Source organism: Notothenia coriiceps, unplaced genomic scaffold (assembly GCF_000735185.1).
Source record: "Notothenia coriiceps isolate Sejong01 unplaced genomic scaffold, NC01 NC01_scaffold00011128, whole genome shotgun sequence".
Lineage (NCBI taxonomy): Eukaryota > Metazoa > Chordata > Actinopteri > Perciformes > Nototheniidae > Notothenia > Notothenia coriiceps.
This window is the reverse complement of record NW_011343829.1, coordinates 28326-39843: the sequence shown is the minus strand read 5'-3', so window position 1 is coordinate 39843 and position 11518 is coordinate 28326. Positions and strand designations below refer to the sequence as shown.

Sequence of the window (11518 nt, the reverse complement as noted above, 5' to 3'; positions counted from 1 at the left end):
GAAATAATAACAGCACAATGGCAGTTTTACTTTTACCAAATAAAAACACTTTCTCAGGTCAAGTTTGAGTTTTCATTGCAGCTGCATTTGGAACATCAACAAGGATAAATATTTAAGACGAAAACAAAGGAAACAGAGATTTAACACAACATTACAATCACTGAGGAAAAAAGGTTTAGGACTCTGTTCCTTCTAAAGTGAAGAACTACTAGGTTCACACAGGAGTAAAATATAATAATCCATAACATCAAAACACTTCAGAACAAAGGCGCTGGATTTGTGCACATTTTTAAACGACAGTTAAAGACACATCGTTTTAAATGAGCTTTTTATTAGCAACACATTACTTTTAAATGGTCTTTTATTCTTTTAATACTTGTTATATTGTTTTATTTATTTAACAGGTTTTGACATCTAAAAAAGTATTTATTTTACAATTGTATTAGCAAGATTCCCTTTTAAGTTGGTGTTTTAATATTTGACCTTTATTCATCTTATTAACTATTTCATTTGTATTATTGTCTTATTTGGGTTTTATTTGTATTGTTTTATTTAATAGGTATTTATATATTTGTATTTATTGATTTTGTCTTCCTTTATTTTACAGAGCGGGATCACCATTTCATTGTTTTATTTTCTATTATTATACCTTTTACGGCTGAGTCTCTTAAAGTGTTAAACTGTTGTATCGTGTTTTTTGTTTTGTTTAGTTTTTTGCTGCATGTAAAACTGGTTGTGTTTTTAAGTTGTGATGTGTGCCTGATGGATCACATCAGTCCAGTTCTGAAGTCTTTACACTGGCTTCCAGTCTACCAAAGAATAGATTTTAAAGTACTATTGCTGGTTTTTAAGGACCAAATGATATTAATTAACAATCTCCTGCAAAAGTATGAACCATCAAGGAGTCTCAGGTCTTCTGGGACGGGTCTGCTCTCTGTTACAACATTACATTACATGTCACTTGTTGGACACTTTTATCTAAAGCAACTTACATACTCAATACTGTGGACAATCCCCACAGGAGCAATTTGGGGTGAAGTGTCTCAGGGACACAACGACATGCTGACTGCAGTGGGGTTTGAACCCTGATCCCAACACCAACGCACAACCCACTGCGCCACACACAAGAGTCAGAACTAAACATGGAGAAACAGTATTTTAGTTTTCATGCCCCGACCATCTGGAACTCCCTGAATCCTGCAGGTCAGCTGCAACTGTTAATACTTTAAAATCCAGATTAAAAACGTAACTTTTTGACGCAGCATTTGGATGAGTTGTTCAAATTCAAACGGCAGCTTTTATGTATTTTATACCTGTTGGGTTTATTTGATTATCTTTGCTTTTTAAATGCCAAAATGCCTTTTTATAATGTGCTTCCACTGTATTTATTCTTAAATGTCTTTTATTTTAAACTAACTTTAGTTAAAAACTTCAACTAAATGTTTCATGCTCAACAGTGGAACATAGTTTATTTTATTAAACAATAATTTAAATATTAAATGACATTTTGCATTATAGTTAACTTTTGAATCACAGAATGGTATTATTTGAAAAAGGTAAATAACCATGATGTTGATTTAAATAAAGCCTGTCTAACATGTGAGGTGTCAATAGGCGCTTTCACACCGGAGTACTTTTCCCAGTATAGTTCCGATATAATTCCGAAAATGTGCGTTCACACGTTCATATACAGTATACCATCTATGGTGGCAGTATACGCCGTGAAGTTGTTTGCGGCCTGCCAGTAAACCCAAAGCAGAAGAAGAAGTGACTTCGGCGGCTTCATTTGCCTCATCCACCCTTAGTACGGCAAAGTACTTGGTGTGAAATGGCTCTATACTGTAGGTCAAGGTATACTGAAGACCCCTTTCAGTTGTAATGTGTTTATGCATGTACTTACCTTCCACACTGTGAGGTAAAAAAACGTTCAATTAAGACACAAGTACAAGTAGGGTAAAATACCTAAATGAAAACAATCAAACATATTGTACCGTTTATTTTTTTCCCACACACTCAGACATAAAGACACCATCTTTCAAACATTGTGACACATCGCAGTACAGACAGTCACAAACATACTCTGCTCTTAAATTACTCGACATAAAGGAAGCTGAACCTCTCCCAAAATATTCATGTGACAAAAACATGTGTACCCTACTAAGCAAAAGCCAAAAACATGTTTGAAATAAAAATAAATAACTAATATGGACATGAGCAAGAAAGTGGTTTGATCCAAGACAGTTCAAGTCATTCAAATATTTTGGTAAATCTATTAATTTTTTTTTTTCTCCTTTTGTGTTGATTATTAAAACACTGAGGGACCTGATTATGAATATGCTGTATGTGTAATGAGAGGACCATCAGAGAAGTAACACACAAACAGGTTTCATTAAACTCACAGTACGTCACTGTGTGCCTCAGTCCCATTATTATAGCACTGCAGCAACAGCAGATCACACACTTTACTGTTACCTGGACTGCTTTGGGCAACATATTAGGTTTTGGTTCAAAACAAATGACAATAGGATTAAAAAAAAGTTTCTTACATTTTCTTTGTGGGGTTTTTGGTTGAGGATTTAGTCGACTTTATAAGCAAATAGTTGTTTTATTGATGAGTTTACCTACCGAAAATAATCTGTAACTATTTAAACAATTTATTTATCGTTGAAGTCTTTTTTTTAGTTACACAAATGCAGTGATAGTGGCAGCTCAAATGCTAATATTTCTGTTCTTTTTTCGGAAAGATTAAAATTCATATCTTTGGTTTTCAGAAAAACACAATATTTCAACGTATTTCAGATTCTTTACAGACCAAATAATGGAATCAATGAATTGAGACAAAAATCAGATTAGTCCATCATTCAAATATCTGTTTGTTTAATTTCTCACTTTAATTCAGATTAGATACGGTTTGTATCAAATTAAGATGACACACTGTATGACATATCAATCCCTTTCTGAATGCACAGTACCTCCTGAATGATTTCAACTCTGGTTCGTCGTCAAGTATGAGTTAATAATCCTGGTACAGCGACACAGTGACACAGAACACTGTGTTCCAGTCCAAGCAGCTCTCAGCTCATGACAGGAAGAGCCTGAAAGCACCACTGTCAAAATAAAGGCGACTAACAGATCACACTGCGGGTGGAAAGCTGTCCTCTAAGCCGCTTCTGTATTATGCAAATTATTCCAACAAGGAATTAAAACCGTACATCTAAATAAAGCAGAGTTGAAACACTCTTTTGTTGTGGAAATAAATAGTCTAACAAGACTTTTTCTGACATTTCTAAAGCTTCATAAAAAAAGGAAAAAAATAATCTTGTTCTGTAAAAACTGACATGAAACCCGATGCATTTAACTAAAGGTAATGTTGCTGAGCCTCCCTGTAGTTTAACAAGTCTTGCTGTTTGCTTATTTCACAGTAGTGTGGGGCCCTTGGTGGTGTAGTTCATGGCGGGGAAGTGGCGGCTGTCTACGTCCCAGTGGCCGAGGGGCTGCTGGGCGGCCGACGGGGGGCCGGGAGTCCAGTGGTTGATGTAGCTGGCCATGAGCAGAGTGAGCTCCAGAATCTGAGAGCGGAGCACAAACAGCTCGGATTAATGGATTTAACATTACGAGATGATGTTTCATTGGATCGCAGGGAGCCGGAGGGCCCAGCGTGGAAACCTGAGATATCAAACTGGCATCACTCTCATTAGCTTTTCCCACCGCTGTAACATGAGCTCCACTGAGATCCTGCACATACACGACAGACATTACCTGCTTTATGCATTAGCGCTCAACAGGTGAGTATGAGTTAGTCTCCCTTATCTTTACACGACTTCAACATTTCATATATCGACCCACGCTCCTTCACGCTAATGGTGTACTTCAGTGGCTCTTAACCTCGTTCCTCTGCGGTCTCGTCAGATGAACTCAACCCCCCCCTCCATCAACACGTCATTTAAAATGGATGCCATTCAACACCATCAACCGTGGCAAAGTGGATAATGTTATAATATTTTTACATTCAGATCGTTTAGTGTTTAGGTTAGTCTAGGTGAGATCTGTGCCACTAGGGGCAGAAGCTAATGGTTTCAGCTGTTTATCTATCACTTTAACCAACTATTTAAAATGTCTATCCATCACTGTAGCTAACTATTTCAACAACCCATCAATCAACTACATGCAAAATATGTCAACTCTTTATCCATTACATTTAGATAGGTCTTCTTCATTTAGCCCATTCATACTGTATAACCGTCACTTATAGCAATCATTTAAACTTGTATCTATTACTTTTGATAATCTTTTAAAAAATATTTTTGAGCAAATTATTTTTTTATCAATTACTGTAGCCAACTATTTAAACTCTTAGCCAACTATTTAAACTCTTATACATTACCTTAAGCTAAATATTTCAATTGTTTATGAGTATCTTTGATCTAATTATTAAACTCTTTATCCTTTCAGTTAAGCTAACTATGTCAGCTCTGTGAATACCTTTTCATTCTTAAAAATGATCTTAATGAATTATTAAGTACTCCTGCTTAGATCATCTTTATAAAAAGGGACAAGCTCTCGTGCAGAGGCAAAGCAGACATCGATCATTCAGACTGAACGTGCGTGCAGATGTCCTCCTGATGCTTACCTTTGGTTTGGCCATCACAAAGACCAGCTTCTCCACGCTCTTCTTCCCGACTCCAGGCTCCCTCTGCTGGCTCGTGACCACCATGAAATCGTCACGGAAACCTCCGAATGTGATCACAGACTGGTAGGAGTATGTGACCAGCGTGTGCTGAAGAGTGGAGACATGGCCAGTGTTAAATGAGCAGGGATATTAAACAGGGAGCACGTTCTAAATGTTATGGCTGATCCCAAATAGAGCGTGGATTTCTTTTGGGAAGTTGTTTTGGATTTCTGCCTTTTTTGAAGGGCTAACTCAGCGTGAAGGAGCGTGGCATAATGTTCACTGTTGGTTTTTTTCTCTCTGATTTTAACGAAGGTGCATGAGCCAGCTGCCGGCCAAACCAAACATGAAATGGATCTGCATGGCCTGCTGCAAATGACAGAGCGTTAATGTTGTTAACATGTTCAAACTGCTATTTTTTAGGGTAACATTTTTTAAATCAGAAGCCGGGGATTTTATTTTCCTGTGGATTTGTGGTGTTTGAACCACCGCAGTATAAAAAACCTCCAGACCAGTCGGCCACAAAGCTCTTGTGACCCAGCCAGCTGACTTATAAAGACAAGTTTTCCTTTTTAGCTGAACTGAAACAAATGTAAACTGTAAAAGTGTTTCATGTAACAACACAGGACAGAGATAGTGTTGATATAGTCACCATTGTGTAGTCCAGCACACACAGTCCGTCTTCATTGACTGCCAGCCAAACCTGGCTCTGCTCGACAGGAGAGGGGGGGACCGGCTGTGGACAGGGGAAACAAAGAAAGCACATGTGACAAATCCATCGTGGTAAACCCTACAGCTTCATCTCTGAAGCCTCTTCAAGGTCTCACACTGGTCCAACCATACTTGCCAACCTTTAGACCTCAGAAATCGGGAGCATTTCAAAATGCAAAATTGGGGGGGGTGCTAGTGGATCGCCGGAGCTGTTAGATTAACATTAACATGCTTATTGTAGTTGTAAGTGCACTGCCTTGCGGGCCGTCCTTGATTGAGCATATGTGTGGGCTGGACCTGTATTTTACAGGAAAGGGGTGAGCAGAGAGTAGAGCAGTTTTCGATTCTTGTTCTGTTTTCTGTGAATATCTACCTCACCCTCTCAGACTTTGAGTTGAGCGCGCTACTAAAGAGACGTGTTACCATGGAAACCAAACAATGGTGTAGCTGTATTAAAGTCCAAGTGGAAACAGTCGTGTGTAAATCTGATTTTGTCAGAAATCGGGAGAAATGCGGGAGAAATATGACCCCGGGAGGAAACCGGGAGGGGGCAATGAAATCGGGAGTCTCCCGCGAAAAATCGGGAGGGTTGACAAGTATGGGTCCAACCTGTGCTGGAAACCTTATGGATAGCTGTGTTAGGGGTCAAGAGAAGTGAAAGGTGAATTTCTGACTTTTTTTGGAGAGTCAGATTTCAAATGAAAGTAACAGACAAACGCCTGCATTAAGACAAACGTGACATTAAACAATAAACAAGAAGATAAGGATATTTTACTTTCTTACCTTGGCGCTGAAGAGTTTGGCTCCAAACAGGGGCCACTTCCGAGCCACAGTTAGATATATTCTCACACACTCAGGTGCACTGCACCCACGTAGCATGGACCACTTAGTGGCCAGACGCTCAGTCAGATCTCTGAAAGGACAAAAAGAACATGTTGATTTTTCTTTACATGACATGTCACTTGTTAGATGCTTCTATCCAAAGCGACTCACATACTGAATACTGTGGACAATCCCCACAGGAGCAATTTGGGGTGAAGTGTCTCAGGGACACAACGAAATGCTGACTGCAGTGGGGTTTGAACCTGTGACCCCCTGATCCCAACACCAACGCACAACCCACTGCACCACATGCCTTTCAAAGATTGATTTTTGCTTTATTGAATAAAGCAGTGGACGATAAGGCAGAGAGAGAGAGAGAGAGAGAGAGAGGATGATATTCAGCAGAGGGCCGTGAGTTGGTTTGAAACCCAGGCGTTGCTGCAAAGCCTCAATACATGAAGCTCCTTCCGAACCAGGTCAGCTACCATGATACCAAGTAGAGGGATATTTGATTAGGTTTAAATCTTGTTTGTAGCAAACGTGAGCATTCAGCAGCTTGAGTTCATTTGTGTCTGATTAGTTTGTGAAAATATGAAATCGAGCACAGAACACATAGTGAAATGTAGACCCTGTATCTAACCCATCATGGTATTAAGAGCAGTGTTGGGGGTCTAGTGCTAAACTCTAGCACCCCTTCAAAAGTTTGTACTACTGTCCTCACCACAAAATGCCACCACTATGTTCGTCAGACTTTTGGATATTGCAACATACATCAAACAAACCTTTATCAGGAGGACATGCGGTTCTCAGGTTCTAGAAAAACAAACATTATTATTTCAGCAGTGTTTGTTTCACCTGAGCTGCTCTGAGCTGCAGTCCTGTTTGTAGCGTTTGGGGTAGAATCGCTCCAAGGCCTGCAGGAGGATCAGCTGGGACTTGGGCTGAGGACACGCAGCAGGAGAGGAGGCAGCGGGTTTCTCCAGGTCACTGTGCTCAACCTGGAGGGAGAAAAAACAGAAGCATAGAGACGGTGAGAAAGATCGTTTTAACACAAAGAGAATTCAGTATGCATTACAAGGCTTTCATAGACTGAAGTCTTTATAGTCCCTCGACATGTTGCTTACAGACCTGTGCCATGAGGGCGGCCACCTCCAGAGCCAGCTCTTTGTTCACAGGGAAGTGGCCTTGCTGCACTTCATCGTTCACCTGGTACGCCAGCAGGAGGCGCTCTCGCTCCGTCTCTCCTTTCACCTGACCTCTGAAACACAACCTGAGCATGCGCAAAGGAAGAAAACATGTCAAGAAACGTGTCTTCCTGGAAGAGGCTGAAATGATACACTCTTCACTTCATTTAAAAGTTAAGGAAACTAATCCCAACATTTCAAATGAATCAAAAGGCAGAACACATCTCATATCATATCAGTTAATAATAAAAGATGCTGAGGTATTGTGTTTTAACAAGATGACGCAAAAGGAAATCCTACCTGCTTTTATATGTGAGACGCACAATCCGTGTCCCCTCATTTTTCCCAGGATGCAACTCTTTCAGGGCCTGCTCCCACTTGGATATGACATCACAGATCTGGCCAAATGAAAACAAGTCATACTCCAGTCAGACAGTGACACTAACGCTTCTATTGGTTAGCGCTCCAACACAATGTACGTGTTAGGCTAAGGGGCGGGACAAGAGGTTGACCAATCACAACAGAGCCGGCCAGCTAACCAATCAGAGCAGACTGGGCTCTGGTTTCAGACAGAGGGTGAAAAGAGGTGCTGCAGTATGAGAACAATAAAGAGCTTTTTGAACATTAAAGCGTGGAGACATGTCCCAGTAGAGACACAACATACTGATATCAGCCTGAAAAGGAGCTTAATAAGGCCCCTTTAAAGTCCGAGTATTGAAGTTGCAGCCAGTAAAAACACGAGTAAATAATATAGATTACTGTCTAAGTTGCACAATGATGTTACAGTCTGTATTGTGTGCTGGCCTGGTCTCTTTGAGCTGGTTAAACATAATGGAATAGTTTTAGTAACCAGAATGAAAATGAAGTGAAAGCACCACTTTTATTGTGATTGAGTGGAATGAAATTACAGTGTGAGGCTTTGGTATGCTGCCGTTTAAAAACCAAAGTCCCAAAATGGTTTGGACAGCCTTCATTTGTGAAAATCGTTTTTAAAAACCCTCTGTTGTTCCTCTACAATGTTAAGAAACACGAGACGGATGATTGAACCCCTGCTCAGTGAGCCTCAGTGATACCTTGGCAGACGGCAGCAGGCAGTGCTCCAGGTCCTTCCCCGATGGATCGTCACTGAAGAGAGCAAAGCCCGACAGCTGAGGCTTCCTCACACAGATCCTCTGGTTCAGCGTGTGGAGGAACTCTTCCACTGTGGTGGAGCCGTCGAAACCCACCACCTACATGAGAGAAAAAAGACATGTCTGATTGATGAGATGAACCAGAGCCAGACTCAATGTTCCTCCATTTGTAGTTCAAACTGTGCAACCTAATAGCAGGTGCAGCAGTGGATTAGACTTGTATTGTTTACTGCAGCTGCAAGAAGGGGTTGAGATCAAAAACAGCCACGCAATGAGAGTTGTGTTGTTTCAGGTACTGGTGAGACGATAAAATATGATCCAGGACATCCAGGCTGAGTAATCGATCCATGAGTTTGGAGCCAAGGCACTTATGCGTCAGGACTTTACAGCTCTGTAAAAGTTACTATGACAGGAATGATTTTATTGTCTGATTCCCAGATGACGTTGCATTTCCAGCAAAACCTTTTTGTTGCTGGACATAAAAATAAACATCTGCTACATTCAAGCCCTTTTCGAACAAGTTCACATTAAGCCAATCAATGCCAGGGAAACGTTCTGTATTTTTTGTTTTGGCGTCTGGGGCAAGTTCTCCTGCACTAGCCCATTTTTACCTGAAGGTGAGCTTGTCGTATCTACCACACCCCCTCTGGATTGTCCTCTTCAAACTTTACCGAGCAATTCTCTATAATCGGATCATTTCTCTGAACCCCAAGTTTCTTTTTCATCTTGAGCATCGCTAGATAACTGATGCTGTGTCTCTATGGTCAATCCTATACGGTAATTTCTCTCACTACCAGAGGGGGGAGACAGATATACCAAACTCCAGCTTTTAATATGGTAGTAACATCAACATGCGTTCACGTCTGCAGGTATAACATGACGCTGTTACTTGTAGGTTAAGATACACAACAATCCTCTCCCTTAAGGATATCTGCTGTCCAAAGTGCGTGAGTTGCAGGGATATTAGACGAGGTGATTTGCTTCTGAAGAATATAAAATGTAAATGGTGTCTTTAAGATATAAACAAGAACAAAAGACAAGGTGTGTTGTGCTTTACCTGGTAGGTGTTGTTCATGAAGTGCACTGGGATGCTGAACGGCAGTGAGTGGTGGGAGGGGTTTCTCAGCAGGATGGAGACGATCTCCATTCGGGAAGGTTTGGCCTCTCGCTCTCCGTTCTGCAGTGTCCGCTCCACAGACCTCTGACAGTACACGGCATACTTCCCCACCTCACTCCTGTGGGGGGGGGGGAAGGGGATAGAGATGTAAACAATCCAATAAAAACTGCCGCACAGCTGATTTTTGGTTGTTTTCTTTACTTTGAAGGGTTAGCTACAGGCTTTAGACCAGGGGTGTCAAACTCAAATTCACCGCGGGCCACATTAGCATTATGGTTGCACTCAAAGGGCCGGTTGTAACTATATGTATATATAATATTTACAATATAATGTATTATATTACATTATTGCCTCTGAATTGGATTATTATCGGATAGGGTAATAACTTAGTAATTAACTATGTCTGAAAGCAGAAGTCCAGGGCAAATAATTCTCTCTTCAGTGCGCATGTCACAGTGAATGCATTGTGGGACATGTCGTCTGTAAAGTGGAATGTAACTGTATAATAACGTATTATATTCTTTGCAAGCTCTTGCGGGCCACATCAAATGAAGTCGCGGCCGGATTTGGCCCCCGGGCCTTGAGTTTGACACCCCTGCTTTAGACCTTACTTTGGGTCGGCGTTGCGCTGCAGGTACTGTTTCAGGTACCACAGGAAATGCTGCTGAGGCAGGAACAGAGCCACACACAGAGACAACAGCTGCCAGCACTGCAGGAGGACAAGGGGGAAAGAGACCATTTTTAATATACAGGATCTTTTGAAACCTTTTCTGCTTCATATTCTGAGACAACAAGCCTAGTATGGTCATATTATTTTTGATTAAAATTTAAAATACATCAAAATCAACCTGCAGGCTGACCTGTGTGAGGGAGTAGTTGTGAGGTGTCCGGCGGTTGGTCTGCTTGATCAGCTGACAGTAAACTTCATTCTGCAGCTCGGGGTGGGTCAGGCACACTTGCAAAGCATTCTGGGCCAGCGAGGTGTGGTAGTCGACAGAAGGAGACTCAGCCAGGACGTTGATGAAGAGCTGACAGGACTGCAGAGATGAAAATACTTCTTAATATTTTACATCTGACGCCAACTTCCAGAGCACTAACTGTTTAGTCCTAATTATTAAAATATATACTGTAGAGTAATGAATTGAACATTCTGTTTTATTTCATTTGATTTTACATTAAGATCGTTAATAGATCATTTCTGCATTTAACTTGTATTATCGTGTCAATTTATATATGACAATAAAACCTTAGAATCTCCTTTGGATCTGCCAGCAGGGGGAGGCAAGTACACACCGGAGACTAAGAGTTTTGCATCTGAAAATAACCCTAACCCTGAAACTCCAGGTGATGATAAACCAACAGAAACACATGACATGAGGTCAGTCTGAGCCCTAATGGGTATGTCATTATTATGTGTCTTTATCCAGTGGGACAGTTGAAGACAAAAGAACCAACTCGTCAGATTCAATAATACTTCAAAGTCCGTAGACTTGAAAAGTGTGTCACTCCCATTCACTGTGTCTCTTTGTGTGTGTTGGGTCTGTTTTTAAGGCTGGCTGGTCAAAGAGAGGGGGGGGAGGGGCTCCTGGGTGGGCGCACTGAGGGCCACAGAGTTGAAAAAAGAGGATCCAGCATCTTTCCTACAAGGTCCCTGTTCTGCTCTGATCTTATTTCTCCTCCCCCGTCCTGCAGCTTCCATTTCCATATCTGCCACTCTGAGGACCCTGACCCCCCATGTCTCCTCTTTAAAGGGCCGTCTTTCACACTGCCTGTACACCGGAGGACCGGTTAGCCTCAATCAGAGCAGATAATCAAGACCATTATCTCTCTTCCACACTTTTAATGAGCTTGGGCCCTCGTCCTCAAGCCTTTGATCTGCTTTAGA

At 41.2% G+C, this 11518-nt stretch overlaps 1 protein-coding gene across 1 annotated transcript in view; it reads right to left on the bottom strand.

Moving 5' to 3' along the window:
* Nucleotides 1-2272: 2272 nt before the first annotated feature.
* Nucleotides 2273-11518, bottom strand: part of plekhh1 (pleckstrin homology domain containing, family H (with MyTH4 domain) member 1) — a 35037-nt gene continuing 25791 nt past the window's right edge. Inside the window, exons 19-29 of the mRNA XM_010772311.1 lie at nt 10494-10670; nt 10245-10342; nt 9574-9751; nt 8460-8615; nt 7687-7784; nt 7331-7472; nt 7058-7200; nt 6164-6293; nt 5322-5405; nt 4631-4777; nt 2273-3569 (exon numbers count right to left, since the gene is read on the bottom strand). Of these exons, the coding sequence (XP_010770613.1) occupies nt 3417-3569; nt 4631-4777; nt 5322-5405; nt 6164-6293; nt 7058-7200; nt 7331-7472; nt 7687-7784; nt 8460-8615; nt 9574-9751; nt 10245-10342; nt 10494-10670 (1506 nt within the window). The 3' untranslated portion in view covers nt 2273-3416. The remainder of the gene's footprint in view (nt 3570-4630; nt 4778-5321; nt 5406-6163; nt 6294-7057; nt 7201-7330; nt 7473-7686; nt 7785-8459; nt 8616-9573; nt 9752-10244; nt 10343-10493; nt 10671-11518) is intronic.